Genomic DNA, 25,335 nt, shown 5'->3' with positions numbered 1-25,335 from the left:
GTATATATTAGAGCATATTAGAGACATGATATGGAGCGTGTGGTTTTGGATTGCTATGCATTAGTGTGTCAGACTCAGTTCTAGTGAGGTATTGAAATTGTATCAAGGCTAAGGGTATAGCTCAGCTGGTCCAGTGCTTGTCTACAATGCACGAGGCTCTGGGCTCCGTTCCTAGTCCTGCTAACCAGTAGTACCGATAACCAGGGCAGGTGACACACGCCTGCAACGCTGTACTTGGGAGGTGGAAGCACCCAAGGACCAGAAACTCAAGGTGGTCCCCAGCTATACAGTTAGCTAAAGTCATCCTGGGCTTCTTGAGGACCCATCCCTACCATAAATAAATAATCCCTTCAGTACGGAATAACCCAATCATCCAAAGTTGTTGAGGCGCCCAGTTGAAAACTCCCAAGCCTGTTTGGATTCCACTGTCCTTTACTGCTTTCTGCAGCCTGATGAGTAACTGCACTGGTCAAAAGGGAAAGAAGTAATCATTATGTATGTTATTCTAGTTTAAGCTATTTCCCAGTGACTAAGGGAGGAGACTATGAGAAAGAAGCAAGCTTTCCCTACCCTTTAAAAACCTCTAGTTAATCTCTACAGGCAATTCTACAACAAAGGTGAGAAGCAATAAAAATGGACTCAGAAAAGGTACTAAGTCAAAACCTTAAGATTTATGAGGCACCATACTATTGAAACAATGTTTTATACATTCCAGTGGTAATTTACTAGAGTTACTGTATTTGGTCAAGTTCCATATTGTTTCTGAGGGAATTCTTTGTAAGTTATTTCTCAGCTACGGGGGGGAAGGGGGGAACTAACAGTTTGTAATTTTTCAGGCCTATTTTTATTATATACACCCATAACAGCCTGAGTTTAATTTCCTGTACTTCCCTACCCCAAAAGGCACCGCTGATCTTTTCCATCACCTATTATTGTGAAGCTTCTGTATTTTGGAAATAGTACATGAAAAGCTGGTATCTCATTGTTATCTAAATTTGAGTTTTCTTAATTGCTAACAAGGCCAAGCACTTTCTATGTTTATTCACTGTTCATGTTTCTTCTATGAATTCCTGATTTTATTTACCCCTTTTGATACAATCAAGTCAAGGCTGTCCTAATGTGTATGCTTCTTCATTTAACTAAAATCACACATTCTCTCCTCACCCTTCAATTTGGTTTTCTTAGTAATAAAACATCCGTTAGCTTTCCTTTAACTTGTTACAGTCTAGAATCTAATGCATCCAATCCTACTTGAGGATCCTATCAATCAGCTCTTAGAATAAATGAAGATAGAAAAAATACCAGTTGAAAATAAGGTAAGAGAATTTTGTTAAACAGTTATTAACAGTTTTGTTAAAACAGAATTTTGTTAAACTTAAAACAGTTTGAAGAGAATCTTGTGACTGTAACTGAAAGCCCTGACATATATAAAAATTTATTATAGCAGCAATGCTACTGTTATATAATCTTCATATACAATAATGCTCTTCATAGGCAATGACTAATGGAGGTGTGTGTGTGTGTGTGTGTGTGTGTGTGTGTGAAATGGTCCGTAAGATAGCAAGGGAATCTGGAATTGTGGAGCTATGGAAGAGAAAGTGATTATGTTTTCAGCAATGGTACTACATGATTAGGCTATGTAAGAACTCTGCTCAGAAAGAGAGACTCATGGAGAGTTAGCTTTAATATGTCTACCCACCAAACACTAATCAACCAAACAGAAGGCAAAGACAAGAAAAGAATCACAATGCAAACTTTCCCAGTAGAAGACTTTTTTAAAAAAGTGACATGAACCACTCCATTTACAGTTCTAAAAAGTACTATAGAAATGAAGTATTTAATATTTATCTTACCTTCCTATTATTTTCAGTGAATTCTATTCTGTGAAATAATAAAATACTAGCTTTAAATTTTAAGTCTAATTTTTAGTTCTCTGATAACCTGGTATCAGAGGTCCAGTGCTGAGGTCAAAGGTAATGTAATAGAAAGAAAGAATACTTCATTAGGGTAAACATTTTCACTCCCAGCAATCAGTTACCATTTCCCACTCATAAAACAAGTAAGCTAGTATCAGTTATTTTCAAAAAAGTCTTATTTTGAATTATTTTAAAATGTATTTTATGTGTACGTGTGTTTTGTGCACATGTATGTCTATGTACCACTGTGTGCCTGGTGTCCTTGGAAGCTCTAAGAAGGCATCCAATCCCCTGAGATTGAAGTTATGGACAGCTTTAAGCTGCCATGTGGATGCTGAGTCCTTTGTAAGAGCAGCCAGTGCTCTTAATTTCTGAGCCATCTTTCCATACCCTGCAATGTGTTATTTTGGGGGTCCCTTTTAGTTGAGCAATTATTGTAAAGCCCAGGAGTTAATTTTCTTATTCTAACTGGTCATAATTATTTTTATTGACTTACATGTAGTAAGGTGCCACTGAAAATTTAATTTAAATCCTCTGATTTAATGTAGTATTTAACTTACAGAAACAAGAATGAGTTGATAAGTTCATGAACTACCTTACTACCATTTTGTGCATATGTGTTTGTGGGTAAGGCTGATATGCCATGGGGCACCAATGGAGGTCAGGGGACAAGTTAGTGGCCTCAGGACTCTCCTTCCACCTTTATGTGGGATCTGGGGATAGAACTCAGGCTGACATGCTTGTGGCAAGTGCTTGTACCCCATGGAACCACGGAATGGCTCTTTTTAAGCCTCTCATGTCTGACACCCACTCTGCAGCCTGATAAAAATTCTTCCCAGCAGGTCTTCATCCCGTGTCTCATAAAGCCCCATTTAGCTTCTTTTCATACCAATCAGTTCCTGATTAAAAAGGCCAGTTTTCTTTGTCAATGAAACCTATTTTCTTCCATGTAAAGTATCTCTGGCTTTCAATAAGGGTTTGTTGAGATTTTCCAGTGCTGCTCATGGAAGAAAATGGAAGTGAACATGTCACATGACAGACAGAGGGATGGAAAGCGAGCGAGAGGTACTGTCTCTGCACACTCCCACGTCTCTCCTTAGTTGATCTGTTTGTTTTCATATGTAATTTACCTCCCACCTTCTTTTTAGGAAGAGCATTTTGGACTTAAACACACAAATAAAGCATATAATACAAGAGTCATATTTCTGAGAGTTAAAAATTTATTAAAAATAGAATCTTTATAGTATGGTAAAAAATGTACATTAAAATGGACAAGGAATAAATTAAGTTGAAGTCATTTTAAAATTTATGCTCAAAAATATATCCCTACTATCTATCCCTGTTCTAAACTTAGGGAGGTGTCCAGGAGATGTAACTCGGAGTATGTGAAAACATGAATGTCAGTTTGAAGATAAATTAACTAGGAAAAAGCTGCGATAAACTGTGAATAACAGCTACAGTTTCTTCTAGATGGGAATCAAATCTTAACTGGCTTTTAAGAAGAAAGTATTATTTTCAGGCACTCTCCTGTTACACAACGCAGCCCTACTGCCTACCTCTCAGTCCTACTAATGTTAGGGCTGGTCTACATATCTCTTGGGTCAGGAGTGCTCACTGTAGACCAAGTCCCTTCCACATCGACCACTTCTGACACTTAAACTTAGGGTGTGTGGCACTTCTTCATGATCCATAGTCTCAATATTAGCTCAGACTTCAGTAAGACCTTTTAAAATGACCACCTAATTTCAAAAAAGATCTCCAAAAATACAGCACTATCCAGAACTACAGCACTCTCTATTTGTTTGAGATAAGGCCTCACTATGTTGCCCAGGCTTGTCCTAATGTGTGGGCTCAGGCAACACAATGGCATCAGCCCACCTAGGAGCTGGGACTGTAGGAATGCACCTACAGGTGTGGTCACCATTGGTCTTTACTCACCACATACATCCTGAGAGATCACACTCACAGCAACTACTACTATAGATTCAAGTAGTATATGCAGAATAAACTTAAAAAAAAAAAGAGCAAAGGAAAAAATAGCCAAATACATTAATTTTTTATATGTATTTATTTATATGTATACATGTGCCCATGTGTATGGTTTGCATGTGAGAGGAGTTAGTTCTTTCCTTCCTACATGTAGGTTCAAGGATTAAATTCAGGCTGTTAGGCTTGCAGCAAATGTCTTTACCCACTGATCCCTCTTGATGGCCCCAGCAAATATATTTAAACACAATATTAAACCCACCATATTTATATCCAATTGTAAAGGTATAGATTCATAAGTTAGCAAATTCAAAGTTCTTTAACAATTTCTCCCTGGATTATGAAGGTGACTCATGATCACACAGACATATTTATGGGAACACTCTTAAGAACTGGTCTCTATAGCATGATGCCCATGGCAGTTACAGCGTCTGACTGTCAATATCAAAATGACTACTTAAAATGCTTTCTCTGTAAGACTGGGAAGCAGACAACTGGATAGAATCAGTGTAGTGCTAAGCTTACATTATTAATAGTGATGGAACATTTTTAATTTTGTGAATACCTGTAGTATCTTGCTTGGTCATAAAGGATTCTACACCTGTAATGGCTGGAGGCCGAGGTAATCGTCGAGCAATACAAATCAAACATGACTGAAAATCTGCCCAAAACAAGAAGGAAAAATTAACAAAATGTTTATATCAACAACTTGAAAGTTTTTATTTTAAAATTGCATGTTTCAGGAATCACTCTAACGTAATAGCAGAGGAGCAATGAAATTCCTGGCAACACAAAATTGGAAGCCATGACTAGAAAGTAAGCCAGAATACAGTTCCCTCCACTGAATACCTGCACACGAACTGTAAGAGACAGATGATGACAGCCAGAGTAACAGTTCTGCTTCTATGTAAGCAGCATAATTTCGTTGTTGTTTTCACTGCTAGCAACTAAATTCAAGGGACTTAGGTCTGCTAAGCACATGCTGTCACCAGTCCCCAATACTACTTTTAAATTAAACCAAATCACGTGTATGAGTGTTCTGTCTCATGTATGTCTGTATACAATGTACATGCAGTGCCTACAGAGGCAAGAAAAGGACATCTGATCTCCTGGAACTAGAGTTACAGAGAGTTGTAAGCTGTCATATGGATACTGGGAATTGAACTTGGGTCCTTTAGAAGAGTGCTCTTAACTTTGGACCTACCTCTTAGCCTTCTGTGCTGGCTAGCTTTATGTCAACTCAACACAAGCTAGAATCATCAGAGAGGAGGGAACATCAACTGAGAAAATGTAAGATAGGGCTATAGTCAGGCCTGTGGGGCATTTTCTTAATTAGTGATCTACAGATGAGGGCTCAGCCCATTGTGGGTGCTTCCTGGGTTCGATAAGAAAGCAGGCTGAGCAAGCCATGGGGATCAAGCCAGTAAGCAGCACTCCTCCATGGCCTCTGCATCAGCTTCTGCCTCCAGGTTCCTGCCCTGCTTGAGTTCCTGTTCTAGCTTCCCTCAATGGTGAATCACAATGGGGAAGTGTAAGCCAAACAAACCCTTTCCTCCCCCTGTTTCTTTGGTCATGGTGTTTCATCACAACAATAGAAACCTTAACTAGAACACCCCTTAACAATGTTTTAAAAATAGTTTTATTGTTAATATCTTACCTGCATCAGTACTTCATGTTGCATATTATTCTCATAACTACTAAAAATAATGATCATTTAACATAACCAAGATTTATGACTGAAGTGGTAATACTCTGGTCTTAACAAGGACTTTTTAAAAGAAGAGAGGGGTCAGGATCTATGTATCCAAGGCTGGGGTGATTTTACTTTAGAGACCTAAGTAATACAAGATTTATTTAGTAGATTCAGTTAAGAGTGTGATCTATGAAAAGAGTGTTGGTCTACTGGTCTACATTCCAACATGAGACTGTTTGGATTCACTCAGTGGGACTTTTAAATATATAAAAGGGGTGTGTGTGTGTGTGTGTGTGTGTGTGTGTGCGTTTCCCCCAGAAAAAGTCTTACAATGTAGCTCAGGCTGGCCACAGAATTACTATGTAGATCAGGCTGGCCTCAAAAGTTGCAATCCTTTTGCATTCACATTCCCAGTTGTAGCAATTATAGGTTTATGTCACCATGACTGGCAACAGGATACTTCGTACTTTTAGGATTTACTTTTTTCTGAAGTCCCGTTCCATACTTACTAGAGGTCTAGATATACTATTGCACACTAATGACATAGAATGGCAATGTGGGAAAAGCTCCCAGTTGATCATCACCTCTATCTCTTGGTAACATCTGCTACTGAAGTGCCTCTGACAGACTTGTCTCCTCTCTTCCCTGGTCCTTACTCCAGGTCCCAACTTGTGGTATTCCTAAATTTATTTGAGTCTCTGTTTACCCACCCATCATTACATACTGAACTCAACCAACACATACAGAAATCCATGCTAATATCATGTTCATATTAGAACATCAGTCATGGTTTCCATTTTTTAAATAAACTTTCTTCTGGATTTTTGCATAGTCTGAAAATGTCAACACTATCTTCCAATGTCTCCTGTATTCTGAAGATGAAACTTCCTTAACACCAGGCGTGTTCAACAGTCTGTTGCATCTGGCACATTTCCAACAGAGGCAGGTAGTTATTATCTATTTTATTTCAAGGCAGCAAAAAGGTTTGAATTATTTGACATCTTAGTGGGATGCTGGCATAAAGCTGAAACTTCAGGGACATTATTAAGGCGTTGGCTCTACATATTGTAATGTTGTTTAAAATATTAAGAGAAACATTGAGTCTGGCACAGTAGTATGCTCCTGCAATCCAAGTACTTATGAAGTTGAGGCAGGAGACTGCTTCTAAGTTCTAGTCTAGTCTAGGCTACATAGTGAGTTGAAGGCCAGGCTGTGATACACAGTGAAACTCTATCACAAAACACCAAGTGGGTGTGGCCTTGTGGCACACACCACTAATATGAGCATTTGAGAGGAAGAATCTCTCTGAGTTTGAGGCTGCTCGGGTTCTATACAGCAAGTCTTAGGTCAGACAGACCTACAGTGAGACCCTGTCTCAAGGAGAAAAAAAGGTACAAAACTGAACTATGGTTATGACAAATAATAAAGTAACCAAAAATATTATCTCAGGAAAACAGTATGCAAACACTTTCCCCTGAGTTTTCAAGCCAAAGATAAAACAATCACTTTAAGATAAATGCAAAAAGGAAAAGGGGGCATGGGATAGGGATTTCCTAAGGGGGGTGGGGTGGGGAATGGAGAAAGGGGATGCCATCTGAAGTGTAAATAAAATATCTAATAAAAAAAAAGAAAAAAAAAGATAACCCTTTACCTTCGCCATCTTCTTGGATTGATTTTGGCTGTGACACTGTGAAACACTGCATTACTTCATAGCGCTGACAAGCTTCTTGGTTCTCAGTACCTGGCTCATCTGGAGGGTGAATTAGCATCCTGCAGTTAAATGTATGGCTATTTCGTCGTGTTGCCTCTTGAGGCCAAGGAACTCCATTTACTAGGGAGGCAAAATTGATTTATATCCTTGTGAATAAAAAAGTATCAATTCTGAAGATATAAAAACACGCTTCAAGGCATCTGGTTGATTAGAAATCCATTATTAAAAGACTGGCTTACATCCTCAGATCTAACTGTATACCAAGTCAATAAGGTACATCTACCAGTAAGAGACTAGAACGTTTCCAAGAAAATGTGTAAGAGCTCAGACAGCAGATACACTACTTCACTAACAGTGCTTAAAAACAAAGACAGAATTAAAAATTACTGGCGTGGTAGTTAACTATTTACTTGCACCTATGCATCTCAAGTGAGATAATTTAAGGCCACAGTTATCATTCTAAGTAGGACTCATCAAAGGTCAATCTGAAGGTCAGGCTCTTTGTGCATGGGGGAGAAGATAGTTTGTCCAAGGACTCTGTGACTTAGAAGAGAAAAGAAAAATTGGTTTCTTACAGCCATTAATTACTTCATTAATTTAATAAGCATAAAACATGTTATAATACTTTGAATATAGTGTATAATCGGTAAGTAATATTAAAAGATTGCAAGCAAACATTGTCCCCTTACCATAAGAAAGTTAAATTTAGTTTTAGAAAAGATGACATGTATTTCAAATAAGAATCACTGTGTTGTGAGTCAGTTTCCTAGGCACACTGTCCTGTCCAGATCCCAGTGAGCAGAGGGTTTAAAGTCCCCACCCATCAGTCTACTCTCCATCTACCTATCCCATCACTCTCTAAGTACAAGAGGAGGGTATGCAAACTAACTTCTATTGAGGTAAGTTCTGCTTTTCACAAGTTGTTAGCTTTGGGTCACTTAATATTTGGTTTCCACTTGCTTCATCTTTAAAATTAAGGGATCCACTGTCTGAACACTAAAGGGTTGTACTCTATGGTCTACAGCAAAACACCAAAAGTCCTTGATGCTCTAATTAGAATATGAACCAGAAACTTTATTCCAGCAATCATTTCAGGGCCTCAGTTATCACAGCTGACACTTTATAATATGTCTAATTTATTTATATAGGATTTATGGCCAGGACCTTTTTCTTTCTACTTTTGAAACACATATAGGCCAAATAGTAGAATGAAGTAGACAGTAAAATTAATGTGAAGATTAACCTACTTATTCATTTTTAGGGCTTTCTTATTCAACTAAAGAAAGAGCTATAATAAAAATAATTTTTAAGATTTTGTTTGCCAGCTGGTTTTCATGGTATTTACCCAGATTTATTCAACTATCAGGGATGATCTCAGCTTGTTGAACACACTTGCAAAGAAAAGTTACTTGCTTAATGTTGCCAGAGGAAATCTAGTTAAATATCTGCTTAATTCAGTTCAGATACTGAGAAATAGGATAGAAAAAAGAAAAGCAGGCAGTGGAGTGGCTAGAATCAGGACAGCATAGAGCCAGGAGGAGAATGGCTGCAGTGGAGTGAAGTGACTTCCTTCAAGTTTAATTTCATATCCTGTTGTGTCTAAAGTTTAAGAAAGAATTGTATTGTTTGAGAATTTCGTCTGTGCATATACTGTATTTTGATCTGGCCCACCCCTATTCCCACTATACTCCCTACTACTGTTTCCTCCCAATTTCAGCTCTTGTTCCTATATATTATATTATTACAAGTATATTTGTAGTTCTATTATTTTATGTATATGGGTGTTTTGCTTATATGTATTCTATGCACCTGCATGCAATACCCATAGAAGTCTGAAGAGGGTATTGGATCCACTGGAACTTGAGTGACAGACAATTGTGAACTGCTACATGGGTGCTGGGAATTGAACCTAGGTCTCCAGAAGAGCAAACAGTGCTTTTTAACTGCTGAGCCATCTCTCTAGCCCCTTTTGTTTGTTTGCTTCATAAAGCTCCAGGGAGTCCATTTAGCACTGTCAGCATGTGCATTGTGTGTAGGGCCATCTATTGAAACACAGGTATCCTCTTTAAGAACCACATCTCTCAAGAAATCTGACTCTCGCTGGGCAGTGGTGGCGTACACCTTTAATCCCAGCACTTGGGAGGCAGAGGCAGGCGGATTTCTGAGTTCGAGGCCAGCCTGGTCTACAGAGTGAGTCCAGGACAGCCAGGACTACACAGAGAAACCCTGTCTCGAAAAATCAAAAATAAATAAATAAATAAATAAATAAGAAATCTGACTCTCTCTTTCCCAGCAGCCACCAACTTCCAATAGCTCCTCAGCTATCCATGAGACTTTATGATCATCTCCTCTCTCCAAAATGGGAATTTATCTGGCTTGGGCTTGTGCAAGTCTTATGTATGCAGCCACAGTATTGTGAGTTCAAGTGTGCAACTGTGCTTCCCTGTTTTGCTATAGTAATCCTTTGGTTTTTAATCAAGTTGGTATCAACTGGAAGATTCTCTCCTGTTGGCCAGCTTGCATTGTGCTGGATGGTACTATGTATGCTACCAGGGAAGAACAGTAATCATCAGTCTTTCTCAGCTAAGATGCCTGTAGATACAATATGAGCCAGCCTGGCAAGATATGTCTATTGGTGGCAAAAATATTATGGGAATAACCAAGCACTTTCTGATTGAACTAAGGCCCATTCCACATGAGAGAACTAGTTCCATGCACTGTTAATGAGGCCAAGAATCTATGGCTAGTTAGGCCATAGGCCCTAAAGAAGAACCTACTCAGCTACATGGACGTGATATTAAATTGACTCCTAAAGACACCCAGAGATTAGTGCATCCCTCAGTCCTCATCAGAGAAAGCTTTTGCTATAGTAATCCTTTGGTTTTTAATCGAGTTGGTATCAACTGGAAGCTTCACTCCTGTTGGCCAGCTTGCAGTAGATGGCAATTAAGGCAGACCCACAAGCAGTCAATGCACAGAAATAAGAGACTGGAGTGCTCAGCCCTAAGTGGTGCATCTGTATCATGTGAGTAAAAACACTGAAAACTTATAACTAAAGCCACTAAAGTTATTCTGGCAACACACTACATTTTAACCTTATAACTTCTTATACAAATAAATTATAGTATGATTACCTCCAAACCTATTGACTCTTCCATATATACAGGTAGCTGTTTCAGATGATACTTTTAGATCCCCTCTATAGCACAATAGTCATTAGATTTCTTTTGGCTTATCTAAAGTAACAGAGTCAAGGCTTTTTTTGAACCCAAATCTTTTATATACTAGGTCTTTACTTACAATGACTGCATTGTCAAGAAAAGGCAACCCAGGCTCTGTGTTCTCTGTTGGGCAGGGACAGGGTAGAGACTAGCAATGTACAGCACTGATGAAGCTCAGGCTGGTTTGGTTTGCATGTACCGGGAGGGCTCTACTCTGTACTACTTGCTCTTTCCTTTTACCACAATTCTCTTTAAAGGAATAAATGCAACTGCTAGTATTTTAAAAACTTAGTAATGAAAATCCAATCAAAATATTGCAAAAACAAAACTCCTTTTTGCTATTTCAGTATTTGGGAATTAAACTCAGGAACTAATTGCTTGCTAAGTACATTCAAGGCAAGTGCTCTACCAATGAGCTGCACACTCAGCTCCAAGCCCTTTTAAAGGAAGCAACAGCTACTCTTTAATTTTAAAAAGAACTAAAGAGAACTGAACTTTCTTATTGACATGGTCTGTAAAATTATTCACCTTAACTTTGTGGAGAGCAGGCAAAGGAACACATTATGAATGGATATTGTTCTTCTATGACATTAATTTCTAAGCTAAAACATCTACAATATCAAGTAGTTGTGAATGATACAAAATTATAGCTCCATCTCTCATGAAATTAAAAATTCCAAAACATTTAAATAAAATCAACAATAGTAATATTAAGTGAATTTGAAGGAAACTCATCCAGGTGATAGGTTAAGTAGCATTTGAATGTCCTCCAAACTTCTCATGAACGGTAAGGCCTAACAATGGATTAAATATGTTCCAAGGTCACACTGCTAGTAGGTGGTAAAGGAAGGATGGATTTCTTATGTCTGTTTTATATCAAAATGTCAGTACTCTTAACTTCCACAGTGTTTGCATCACTAGAGAAATAAGTGCCAAATTGTGAGAACTTATATCCATTATTTCCCCAAACCTTAAGCTACAGCTTATTAGAATTTCATAAATAAATCTTAAACTTTCACAACATAGGCCTTAGTGTATGTGTGTGGCATATGCACATGCCTGTGTAGGTATATGCATGTGTGTGCATGTGGAAACCAGAGGTTCATAATGGGTGCTTTCCTCAATAGTACTCCAGCTTCTCTTTTTCTCTTATTAAACCTGGATCTCCCCCACTTGGCTAGACCGGCTAACCAACAAGTCTGGGAGTCTTCCTTCCTCTGTCTCTCTAGCACTGGGGTAACAGACATGCTCTGCTTTATACAGACTATAGAGTACTCGACTCAAGTCTCCTGTGGCAAGCACTATACCTACTGAGCCAGCTTCACAATCACCTTCTTGGACAAAGATTCTCACTATATTAGATTTTCAATGTTCAAATGTTATTTTACCCCTTATAAGTAAAATATTTTGTTTAAAAATAATTTTAGACAATAAAATCTTCTACCCCCCAAAAACTGAAACGCAATTTTGAAACAAGTTTTTTTAACTGTTCAAAATTTCTTGATGTGAGAACAAGAATATAATCTTTTAAATCATGTCAGTGATTTATGTAACTAGAAGGTATATATATATATGTAAATATGCAAATTTGTAAATAATGATCTTAATTTTTCTAATTTCTTCATAGGCTGAAACTTACTTTTTCTGGAGGCTGGCATATATACACAATGATTTTACCCAGTATCCCTTTCTGAGTTTTTAATGATTTGGTAGTTTTGATAATGGAGATTTAAATATAGGTGCTGTAGTATGTTTTCTCTTCAACATTTCTTAGAAAAGTATCTTTTCTAAGTTATTACAATTGGACTTAATCTTCTCAATGGTTTCTAATAAGTGACCAAATGCCCCTGAAAAACTAGATGATGCACTGTGTGACTACTGAGCATGCCCTGTGCTCTACTGTAGTTGTAGTGGAGACAGTCAGCCCTGTGCTGTAGGTCTGCTCTACTACAGTTGGTAGTGGAGACAGCTAGGCTGCATTGTTTCAATGTTTCTGGTCTTTCCTTCCTTGGGGAATGAGGAAACAATGCTATGGCAGCAGGACTATCACACCTCCCCTACTTTTGGTAGAGGATAGCTGAAAAAGGCCAGTCAAGGACCTACGGGTGGCCAGCAGTGGTATCACCATGGCATCACATATTAGATGACACTCTGGTCTGATTTCCCTCCTGGTAGTGATGTAGGCAAATGGAATAGGAACACATCTACAGTAACCATGCTGTGATGAGCAATGTGTGGCTTTTGCACAATAAGCCCCTTCTTCAGGGGTTGAGGAGAGCTCAGCTTTATTCTCTGTGACCTCAGCTATCTTCTTAACCAGGAAAGCTCTTAAACTCAACAGATACTTTGTTAATACAGATGGGAATATTAAACTTTTTAAAGTAACAGTAAAATGAAATAGCTCAATTAAATCCACAGGCCAGATCTGCAGAGTGGCAGAACAAAAACTCCTGGAGCACAGGAGCAGAGGAAGAAGCACGGGGCCACATGAAGGGAGCCTTCCTTTCACTCCCTGTGCTCCTGCCTCAGGCCCCACATCAGTGGCGCTGAGGACCCTCCTAAGTGCTACTCAGAGACGTTCCCATGCAGTGTCTCTGAGAAAAACTCAGGGTTGATCAGGTCATCTCTGCTATAAGTTGGTCTTACTTAAGAGCTAGTTGAACAAAGACATGATGGAAAAAACAGGAACAAAAAATTTTGAAATGGATGGAATCTGAAATTAAATCTAAAAGGCTTTCCATTTTCCTCTAAATATATGTACACCCGACTACTTGAAACCTATCTACTTTAGAGACTAGGAATTCAATCAGTAGGAGTAATTGGACCTTGAATCCTGAAAACCTTTTTAGCAAGAGTCTCAAAATTCAAGGAGCAAACAAAGGGCAGCTGTTAGTCCATTCAGGTCCCTAGAGAATCAGCAGAAGTATGCTGACTTCTAAGGCCCCAGCCTTGCTTTAAGCACACAGTTTAGTGGAAGGAACAGCAGCTGGAGATCAATGCCATTAATCCTCTCAGCTGGGCTTCTTCCCAGTGGGCAGGCTATCAATCATAGTTGGACTATGGAGTTGAAAGAACTTACATTCCAAACAGTTACTTTTTGGAGGTATAAAATGCAGCAGCATGCCCCTTCTGACCCGTTTCTTCCTCCCTTCTCTTCTTTTTTTCTATGATCAGGGCAGTGAGAAGGGTGCTCCTTCTCTGCATATTATCCAAACTGGAAGCAAATGGAATCAGAAGCAGAGGCTTCTTGTAGTAGGGTGACTTAACTGTGTGTCACCTGTACTATGTCGTGACAACAAAGTTTCTTATGAACTATTGATATAGTTGAAGCTGTAACCATATTAAAACTATTTTAAGTATATTATTTTATACTATTAACTTGTATATGCAATAATACTAAGTGTTAGAACTTAAAAGTTAACTCTTTCTACCTAGTGATTTTGGTAGCAGATTCTTGACAAATTCTGCATGATCTCCCACGTGCAGTATGCTGTAGACGCTGGTATTCATTAATTCTTCCTGATTGTAACCCAAGTAGCTGGTCACATTTTCTGACACAAATACAATTCTTCCTTCACAGTTCACAACAAAGAAAAATCCATCCAAAGCCTAAAAAGCCAAAAAGAAAAAAAGAAAAAAAAGGATTAAGACATGAAGGTACGGATTAAAACATTGGGAGGTTAAAAGATAAAAGAAAAACATGTTTCTCTTTTTAAAAAATATTAGAAATAAATATGTGTCAAGTTAATATGCAGACTGGCTTTCTGTGAGGGGAAGTCATGATTTTCAAATGGGCTATATACTAAAGTTTCCAGTAGGTATGAATGAAAAATAGTCAACCATCTTTCTCAGAAATAATTTTATTTAAATATTTATTTTTATTATTTTTAAGTGTGTGTGTGTGTGTGTACGGGTGCACACATGTGAGTGCTCATACATGAGTGCAGATGCCCTTGTAGGACAGAGATGTTAGATGTCCTGTAACTGTTACAAGTGGTTGTACTGTTTGATGTAGGAGCTAAGAGTCAAAACCTGGGTCTTCTGCAAAAGCAGTATGTGCTCTTAACCACCAAACAGTCTGCCCATTCCAGAAAGAATTTTTATTGTAGTAAATGCGAAGTGAGTGACTCATTCAGTCTTGAAAATCTCTACATTATGTAGGTTAATACCTGGCCTTTGCCTTTGAAAAGTTTGTTCAAGAGTGGACATGCATAATAAAGCACTAGTGATCAATCAAGTGTTACACATACATGGAACACCATGAGCACAGAGCAGAATGCCCTATTTTGGAGTGGTGATGGTGATGAGAAGTACCTTACCAAGTCCAACCCAACTTATACAGAGGGGAAGAGGAGAAGAGGAGAAGGGAGCGTGCTTAGAGAAGTTATTGCAGGAAGAGAGAAGCACATGACACACAGTAAGGCATAAGCAGTGTGGAGCTGAGTAGTACAAAGTACAATGAGGCCTGTGCATAGCAAACACATTAGTGGAATGGACAAGATCCAGGTTCTAGGGGCTTCCTATGTGCAGAGATGGAGCCAGGCTTCTTCAAGAGGAGATATATGTACCCCTAGGGGCACAAAACATTTCCAGTGGCACAGAAACTGATAGAATCTTTAGATTGCAATCTAAAGCATATGGAAGAAATCAAACCTAGTAAACATATTACATGATGGTCCTTCAGGAAGTCCAGACAGTTCCAAATTTTTTAGGGAACATTTGGAATACTGAAGCTGTCAATGTCACAGTACTTATTTGGAATACTGAAGCTGTCAATGTCATAGTACTTATTTGGAATACTGAAGCTGTCAATGTCACAGTACTTATTTGGAATCTTCCTAGCTATTTGAAAAATGATGTAGTTAGTTTGTTACAGAATACACAACTGAAACAACATAATTTAAAAATGGGCTATTGATACAAACAGATCTCAAAAGAAATAAAATTGGTTAAGAAATATTTCAAAAATGTCACCATCCATATTTTATTAGACACATTATTATCTAACAGAGAAATGAAATTAAAACAGCTTTGAGGTTCTGCCTTACCCCAGTGAGAATGGCTGAGGCAGCCATGTTGTGAGGAGAAGCGGGAAGGGACCCATCATTCACTCCAACTGGGACTGCAAAGTGCTGCAGCCACTATGGAAATTGGGGTGAGAAATTCTCCATAAACTAAAAACAAATCCACCATATGACTCAGCTCTACCCCTCTTTGGTGTCTTCCCAAAGGACTCAGCATCCTATTCCATAGATTCTTGCTCAGCCTGTGCACTGCTGCTATATTCACAATAGTTCCAAAACACAAAGGAGGGTGGGATGGGAAAAGGGGAACAGGATTGGGTGGAGAGGGCAGCAGTGAAGCCCAGTGGGCCAGGAGAATGAATGAAAATATGCAGCCTCAGGGGGTGGAAGGTGGGGGGGGGGGCCTTTAGAAAATACCAGAGACCTGGGAGGTGAGAGACTCTTAGGACTTAGCCAAAATGCCCAATAATGGGTAGAGGGAACAGACCATCTCCAGTAGAAAAACAGGGCCCAAAGTGGAGAGACAATGTTACCAACCCACAGTCAAAAATTCTGACCCAGAATTGCTCCTGTTTAAAAGAACTGCAGGGACAAAAATAGAGAAGAGACTGAAGGAAAGGTAGTCCTGTAACTGGCCCAACTTGGGATCCATCTGGGGGAAGGGAGGGACCAAGGACTGACACTATTACTGAGGTTTTTGTGTGCTTATAGACAGGAGCCTAGCATGGCTGTTTTCTGAGAGGCCCTACCATCAGCTGACTGAGACAGAAGCAGATACTTACAGCCAACCAGTGGACTGAAGTCAAGGACCCCTTATAATTGAATTAGGGGAAGGACTGAAGAAGCTGAAGGGGAGGGCAACTGCATAGGAAGACTAGCAGTCTCAACTAACCTGCACCCCAGGGAGCTCCCAGAGACTGAGCCACCAACCAGGAGCACACACAGACTGGTTCTCCCACCCCCCCAGCACATAGCACATATATAGTAGAGGGCTGCCTGGCCTCAGTGAGAGAAGATGTGCCTAATCCTCAAGAGACTTGAGGCCCCAGGTCAGGGTGAGGCCTGGTGAGGGGGCCACATTTTCGTGGGGGGAGGAATGGGATGAGGAACTATGGGAGAGGGGACCAGGAGGGGGGCATCGGCTAGAATGTAAATAAATAAAATAGTTAAAAAAAATGAAAACACCTTAAATGTCGTTCAACTGATAAGTGAATAATACAAATCTCTCTCTCTCTCTCTCTCTCTCTCTCTCTCTCTCTCTCTCTCTCTCTCTCTCTGTGTGTGTGTGTGTGTATGTGTGTGTGTATACAGGTTAAATGAAGTTAGTGCACTTGGGATGATAATGCCTCCTCCAAAGGATCATCTAACAGAACTCCTGGTATGAGGCATGAGAATGAGAAAACTCCTTATGAGTTTTGGGTTAGGGGAATCTAAGAGATTCTCAAAACATATAGGCCATTGTTGTTGCCTCCTAGAAGTTGAAGATAAAGTCCCTATTGTTGATACAAGATACTCCATTTCAGATACAGGACTCAGAGGACTGGAGCTGGATCTGTACTGAAGCCTCCTCCCAAAGGTGCTAGGTGAGCTGCCGAGTGAGGGAAGCAGTCAGGAGCCCTGCACAGCTGTCACGTCTGTGAACCGCCACAACAATCAGCATCATCAAGATGCTGAAAGGTACAATAGTGGAGCTTATATTTGGTGGTAACCAACAGCTGTCTAATTGGACTTGATTGGTCATCTCATGTCTGGTACTGTACACCTAGTCAACCACCGATGGCTAGTGAGGCTCTGGCTCATGGAGGAGAACCTAAACCAGCATTAACTCCTAACTGCCATCTAAATAATTATATATGGATATCCACAAATAGGTGTAGTGCCTGCCCCCAGTCAAAGAAGCTTCTTTGTGCAGAAGGTGGAAATTACTAAAGAAAGCCACAACTGTCCACAATGAGAAAGCGACCAGCCTCAAACTTGTTATATAGTCTTGAACTACTAATCTTTCTTTCTCAGCCTCCAAGTACTGAGACTATAGGCAGGCATCATCAATGCTGAGCTCTGTGACTAAAAAAATTTAATCCCTTGGACAACATTTTTCATCTTGGACCCCTCTCCTTCCCAGCCCCTAGAAACTGCCCTTTGTCTGCCTCTGTAAGTGGCCAGTTTATACTGAACATGAAAAGTGACCCAGGAAGCACTTATCTTTCTGTTAATTGGTGCATACCATTTCCTATAGTATTGTAAGATATATAGAATAGAAGTATAGAATGCTATACTATACAATATAGATGAGCTATATTGTCATAAGTAACATTCCTTGTGTTTTTAAAAGGCAGAATAGTATTCTATTGTGAATATATATTGTATTTTTAATTGACATTTCCATTAGTAGACACTTAAGTTGAAATGTAAATTAAGATGACATACCTTCAGAATGGCTAGTATTGTAAAGACAAAAAGTAAACTACAGATGAGGATTCAGAGAAAAGGGAATCTTTGTGCTTGCTGGTAAGAATATAAGCTTGTAGAGTCAGTATGGAGCATAGCATAGAAGATCCTCAAAAATAAAAAACAAAACCCAGAAATACCAGATAACCTAGCCATTTAGGTGACTCTACACCTGAGTATATATAGTCACAGAAACTGAAATCCGTTCCTTGAAGAGGAACCATCACAGCATTACTCAACACAGCCAGGATGCACAATCAGCCTGAGTGTCCATCAGTGGATGAAGGGATGAAATGATTGCTTCAAATATTACATTTAACTTAAAGCCACATTTTTAGGTAACTCTATCATAAAGCATATAGTCAAGATTTTTTAAAACAGCATAATCCCATTTTTAGTAATTATTGTAACGTTTTCAAGTCCAACACCTTAACCACTCAGCTACTGTGACTCCAGTAAGATTTTCTTAAGAAAAAAGAGGAAGATAGTTGTATTTACATTGATTGCTCTCACTGCTTCTCTCTTAATCTAAAAATGCAAAAGAGACAGGGATGTGATGATATTTGCACCTCAAGCTGAACAAACTGAACAAAAATTCTGTAAACTATTTTGAGGTTGATGGACACACAAAGGCACTTTCATAAGGCGCTTTCAACTAAGTTATAAATATCATAGTGAGTGGTCAGTATATATTTATTTACCTTGCAGTTTATATAAAAATAAAAATTAAAAATTCACATTTAAAGGAAAAGTAGCTTTAAAAATCTTTTTGGATATCCTTGGATAATAATTGAATCAGTGTTGTATACCATTCGATGTTCCTAATTTTTGTTTTTTATTATAAACCAGACACATGCTTACATAAATTTTACAACATAAAAAAGTCAATAATAGTTGATTGCTACAATCCCAATCTTTAAAAATGATATAACCTAGATGTCCCTTGACTGAAGAATGGATACAGAAAATGTGGTACATTTATACAATGGAATACTACTCAGCTATTAAAACAAGGGCATCATGGATTTTGAAGGCAAATGAACGGAACTATAAAATATCATCCTGATGAGGTAACCCAGACCCAAAAAAGACATGCATGGTATATACTCACTGATAAGTAATATAAGTGGATATTAGCCATAAAGTACACGATACCCATGCTATAATCCACAGACCCAAGGAAGCCAAATAAAAAGGAGTTCCCAAGGGAGGATGGTTAAATCTTTTTCAGAAGGGGACATAAAATAGGTATCAGAGGTCGATGGAGGATGGAGGGAAGGGCCTGAGTGGGAGAGAGCATGGAGAGGGGAGCAGGGTGGGGGGAAGGATTACATGTAGGGAGAACAGAGGAGGGAGAACAGAAATTGGTAATGGCAGGTAGGGAGCCAGCTCTAGGAAGTGCCAGAGATTTGGAATGGGGAGATCCCAGAGTGTCTATGGGGATGACTCTGGCAGAAACTCCTAGCAGTAGAGGATATGGATCCTGATGTGGCCACTTACTGTAGCCAGGCAGGACTCCCAGTAGAAGGATAAGGACAGCAACCCACCCACAAAACCTTCAACCCAAAATGTGTCTTGCCTACAAGATGTGCAAGAACAGAGATAGAGCAGAGAGGGAGAGAATGGCCAACCAATGACTGGCCCAAATTGAGACCCAAACCATGGACAAGCACAATCCCTGACACTAGTAATGATACTGTTATGCTTGCAGACAGGAGTCTAGCATAATTGTCCTCTGAAAGACTCTACCCAGAAGCCAATGGAAAGAGATACAGAGACCCACAGCCAAACATTAGATGGAGCTATGGGAGTCTTGTGGAAGAGTTAGGGGTTAGGACTGAGGGACCCAAAGAGGATAGGAACTCCAACAGAGTCAACTAACCTGGACCCTTGGGGGTTCTCAGAGACTGAACTACCAACCAAAGAGCAAGCATGGGATGGATTTAGGCCCCCACATATGTGTAGAAGATGTGTAGCTTAGTCTTCATGTGGGTCCCCCAACAACTGGAGCAGGAGCTATCCTGAATCTGTTGCCTTCTTATGGATCCCATTCCACTAACTGGTCTGCCTCATCTGGCCTCAGTGAGAGGATGTACCTAGTCCTGTAGTGACTTGATGTGCTGGAGCGGAAGGTGAAGGTGGGAGAATGGGGGAGTGCTATGAGGGGGGGTGAAGGAGCTGTGAAGGGGGGACTGAGAGGAGAGGGGGATAATATTGGGATGCAAAGTGAAAAAATAAATTAAAAATGATCATAATTCAGGGACTGTTTTGGGGGCTAGTGTTATGAATATGAATACTAAAACATCCCTATTTCCTAAACTCTGTCTGATGAAGACAATTTGCCATCATTATTCTATCTCTACGAGTCTCACTCACATGTGTGCCTGGGGAGGAATCTTCCCGACAGCTGGCCTTACGATGTGCTGCATACAGAGATGATAACAAATGCTTGTCCATTAAGCACAACAATCAATCTGAGAGCTTTGCCATCTGCCCAGGATGTCACCCTTTAAGGAGAACCACCTCGGTCTCACAGCAGAGCTCATACTGGGCAAGACTTCTTGCAGAGCCCTGGATCTAAATGAGATTGCCACTTAAGGTCACTGGACAAAGGTATTGGAATAAAACGCATAATTTCCAGTACCTTTACAGTACCCAAGCAAGCAAAGACAAGAAAGAAATTTAACAAAGGTTAAAACCAGAGTAAGGATCCCACAGTGGGGATAAAGATTCCTTGAGTAAAGTCTCTTTAAGAAGGCAACACTACTCTGACCAGAGGAGACTATATGCAAGCTATGGAAACAGAACAAACTGTATTCAAGACTTAGAAAACAAAGAAATGTACAAGTTTGTTAGTAAGACCCCCTGGCTGCAGAAAGGACAGGGAAAGAATTTAGTTTGCATATCTCTGTAAATAAATATGCAATTTGTTTGTGAGACAGAAAAGCATGTGCATGTACACATAGATAAGTGCTTTAAACATCCATGTACGAGAGAAGGTGTTTATGGTGATCAATTGGTTTGTCAACAGCATTTACACTCAAAATCCAGGCAATAGGAATGAGACAGAACAGACAGAGGAAAAATAATACAGTAGTTGCAAAATAATTCAAGTTTAAAGGTTCTTCACTTTATAAAGCTTGGTAGTAATTTAATTCTCATTCATTTGTGGATGTGTGTACATGTGTATGTATGTGTGTATAAAATCAATGTAAACTTTTTTATTCAGAAAATATTCTAGGGCAGTATTTAGTCTAATGCAGGAGAGGATCTTTCATTTAAAGGTGAAATTCTATGGTATATATACATTGTACTAGATAGCTAAATTAGTTATGTATCAGGTAATGACCTAATTCAGTTTTCTTTTCCCAGATAATTCTAATTACTCCATTATGTAGGCTTTGGTTTGCATGAGACTCCTTGAAATACCTATATGAAACAAATTTATGTCTATTACTCACATTAATTCTGAAATAACAACTATGAAGCAGCCTTTATAATCAAATCCTATTTTTAAAAGTTTAAAGAACTACTTTGTTTCATAATTTATTAATTGGATGTATGACATTTAGTTGGTAAGGACAAAGATTTTCATTTTGGGTTCAGCGAGACCACTTACCTCCAACAGAAGAGGTCCCAGTGACTCCTTCTCTATCACTCCTTGACTGCTCGACGAGATGTCGGACTTCTGCACATCATCATCGGTTGTGGATTTCTCTGCAATAATGAAAGTTGAAAAACTATGCATCCAAAGAGCTCATTTTCATCAGAGCCAGTTTATGAAGACATATAAATTTATATTATTGGTATAAGAAAGATTTATTTTTTAAGCAAATTATTAAAAAATTTAAAACTCACTAAGTTCATACAGATTAAGTTACTGCATGTGAACACAAAGCACTTAAAGTTTTAGGGAAAACTGAAGACAGGAATAGTTATGTCAGGGGATGACCTATGGAACAGGAACAGAAATGATGGACACTTCAGGATCCTGTCTCTAGAGGAAAAACGCACACTTGTCTGTCTTCCTCAACCTTCATCTGGACAGCCGGGATGCAGACATGTCAGCCATGTTTATTCACATTGTGACAGAAACAGCCTAGGAATGGCAGCCACATTCATAGGGGGCGTCTGAATCCTGGACTCCTACCTAGACTATCCTGTTCAAGCCATTGAATTTTGTCCAAGTTGTGGCATCTATGCCTCATGTATTATATCCTCTCAGATATGAAATTATATTATTATTAGTCAACATTTCACATCACTATAACAATGGTCACAAATATATTTTATAAGTATATCCAGGTGTATGTTATATTTTGTATATCATCTATTTTATTTATATATTTTTATATATTATATTTTGTATGCAATTTTAAGTTTTCAAATAGTTTGTGTTGTTTAACTGATCCTTAAACACTCCTCCTGATTTTAAAAATTTTTCTGGCCAGGCATGATGGCACATATGTTTTTTGGTCCTAGCACTGGGGAGATGGTGGTAGGTTTCAAACTCTGGGAGTTTGAAGCCGCCTTTTCTAAATAGTTACAGGCCAGACAGAGCTACATAGTGAGAACAAAACAAACAAACAAACAAACACCCAAATCAAAGCAACAGCCACATTGCTAAGCCCACACCTGACCATCTATCAGACAGTCCTATGTGCTGGCAATCCAGCAGCATCTTCTAGAGTCCCCTTTCTGCTGGCTCAATTGCAACTGTTTTTATGGTTATGTTTGTTTGTTGTTTTGTTTTGTTGCTTTGTTTTCTTTTGAGACAAGGGTTCTCTATGTAACCCTGGCTGTCTTGGAACTCACCCTGTAGGCTGGCCTCAAACTCACAGAGATCCTTCTGTCTCTGCCTCCCAAGTGCTGGGACTAAAGGTGTGTGCCACCACCTCCTACCTCATGCTTTGTTTTTAGGGGTCTAGCCAACATTAATGCCTGTGTCTCCTTTCCCCATTTTTCTTTGTTCAGTTTTTAGTTTCCCTGCGCTAAGATCCTATGTCTTTGTTTCTTAATTCAGTACTAAGGCTTTGACAGCAGTTTCTGAAAAGAGTATAACATTTAAAAAACATTAGAAAAGATAGTATTTAGAGACCTTGTCTTAAAATTCCTGTTCCATTCATAATTTCATCATGAACACAGAGTTACAGGTCTACAGTCTTGTTGGCAATATTACTTTGAACCTGTTCTGAAAACAATCTGTTATGCTTGAGACCGACCTCTCCTTTGGTTTTTTTTCTTTGGTGCTTTAATGTATCACTACATTGTGCATGAGTGTGAGCATGCTATACTCACTGTGCTGGCCCTGTTTGAGTGTGTGTCCCTGCCCCTGCCCCGTCTCATTAAGACAGGCTGATGTAGCAGTGTGTTTCTCTTGCCTCAGCATCCCAACTGCTGGGATTACAGGTGTGCTCCATCCAGCAAGTTCAGCTTTGGAGTGTTTTAGATCCAGAATCCGAGCCTTCTGTTTTCAAGAAATGTTTGTTGTTGTTTTTAAGTTTTTTTAAAAAATTCCTCTTATCATTTGTTATCCTCTACCCAGTCTTGAATGAATCCTATACATTTCTTAGCCTTTTCTTTTATTTTCTATGACTTCTCTGACTATTTTACTTTCTAAGAGATTATTTAAAATTAAATGATATGGCAGATGTAAAAAGCACTGTGGGAAAAAGAAATCAAGAAAGGCATAGAAGGATACGTATATTTTCCACCCAAACTCTTATTTTTTTAAAAGAAGAGCAGTTGGGGATACGTTCAATGAGAAGTCATTTGAGAAAGGACATGAAAAGGTGAGAGAGGGGGCACAGGCAATGGGGATCTAGGGAGAGAACATCAGATGGGTGGAAGAGCTAGCCTGACTGACCACTGTGCCTGTGCTGGTTGAGGCTGACAGCATGAAGAGACAAAGAAGAGAAACATAGTAACGTGGTGAAGATTTTCCCAAGCATCCTGTTTTGACTTCCAAAAGTGACCATCTTTCAAGGGTGCAATGTTTCTTCTGTCTGAGGGACTGACATGTTAGTTTTGTTGCTGCCCCTCATAGCTGCCTCTGCTTCCCCTGCCCTTCCTCTCTTCCTGCTTTTCTTTTTGTAACCACTGGCTTTCCTGAGATGCCTGTGGCTTTGTCCATGTGAGATGCAGAAAAAATGCCACCTGGTGACTAGAATGTAGTAAGAGTTAAGTTTTCATGAGGGATCACCCCAAATGCTTCTTCCCTGGGCCTGCTGGGTTTCCTCAGAAAATCCTGCTATCACTGGTTTTGGATAGTAAGAGCAAGCAATGATGCTGGTGTTTCTCCTGTTTGCTAACTAAGCTGTTACTGGACTACTCTGTAGTTTCTAAGATCTTTAAGTCATGGCACTTGAGTCGTCTCACACTGCTGTGATCACTGTGAAGGTCTCAGGGCTTCTGCTTTACTCACCACAGATCTCCTCAGACATCATGTGTGTGTGTCAGTGCACTCACCTGAAAGCTCTCCAGCACCCCATGAGCAACAGTGCTCCCCAGAGTGCTGTACCTTTGTTTCTGACAGTAACCCAAAGGATTAGTGGTGGAGGGGGTCTCAGCAAGTATGGGTGCTATAAATATAAATCTCAAAAAATACAATGGGACTCCCTGCCCCCAGAGTACTTCTTCCCCACTGTGAGCCAGGCAGAGGCAAGCTTCCTCAGACAAGCCAGAGAGATTTTCATCAAGAATTACTATACTTTAGCTGGATGCCAAGGCCTCAGATCTCACCCACAACTTGTGTTTCTGCTTGAGGCCCTATGACATGGGCTCCAAAACATTCCAAGCTTGCTTAATTACTTCACTAGTTTTCAAGTTAATCTAGTAAGCCACTTTGTAATACCAAGAAAGGATTTTTGACTCAATAAAATAAAAATTGTCTAAACAAAAACATTTTTTTTTTAACTAAAAGCATAAATCAATGTGGGCTCTTAATAACAGAAAGGTAGAACAATATGTCATAGACATCACAACAACTGAGAACATGGCCTTTATTTTATTTTTACCTTGCTCCATTCTCTTCATTAGCTGTATCTGATCTACTGTCTTCTTCAAGATCTTGCATTTATCTGGTTTTACACTCAAGCTGTCAATGTCACTGATGTTAGCAGACAGTAACTCAGCTAGTTCTTCCAAATACTTATTTTCTTGCTCCCTGCGCCTCTTCTCAGTACTGTTATACATAGACACACATAGAAGAAAACATTCAGTTAGCATGTATTTATACTGTATTATTTCCCTTTCTGATCAAACATATTAATGTTCACACATTTGAAGGAAATCTTGTTTTTACCTAAAATATAAAACCAGATTTAAAAAATCAAAT

At 39.2% G+C, this 25,335-nt stretch overlaps 1 protein-coding gene across 5 annotated transcripts in view; it reads right to left on the bottom strand.

Annotated features, from left to right (window-relative positions):
• Ncoa1 (nuclear receptor coactivator 1) overlaps positions 1 to 25,335 on the bottom strand; it is a 222,214-nt gene that overhangs the window by 55,921 nt on the left and 140,958 nt on the right. For all 5 annotated transcript variants that reach the window (XM_034514457.2, XM_076942159.1, XM_076942157.1 and 2 more), the window contains 5 exons: positions 25,016 to 25,182; positions 21,619 to 21,716; positions 13,959 to 14,136; positions 7,247 to 7,426; positions 4,468 to 4,563 (listed from right to left, as the gene is read on the bottom strand). In XM_034514457.2, the coding sequence (XP_034370348.1) occupies positions 4,468 to 4,563; positions 7,247 to 7,426; positions 13,959 to 14,136; positions 21,619 to 21,716; positions 25,016 to 25,182 (719 nt within the window). The remainder of the gene's footprint in view (positions 1 to 4,467; positions 4,564 to 7,246; positions 7,427 to 13,958; positions 14,137 to 21,618; positions 21,717 to 25,015; positions 25,183 to 25,335) is intronic.

The sequence above is a fragment of the Arvicanthis niloticus genome, chromosome 11 (genome assembly GCF_011762505.2).
Source record: "Arvicanthis niloticus isolate mArvNil1 chromosome 11, mArvNil1.pat.X, whole genome shotgun sequence".
NCBI lineage: Eukaryota > Metazoa > Chordata > Mammalia > Rodentia > Muridae > Arvicanthis > Arvicanthis niloticus.
The sequence above is the reverse complement of the archived record's forward strand: the minus strand, read 5'-3'. Positions and strand labels throughout refer to the sequence as shown.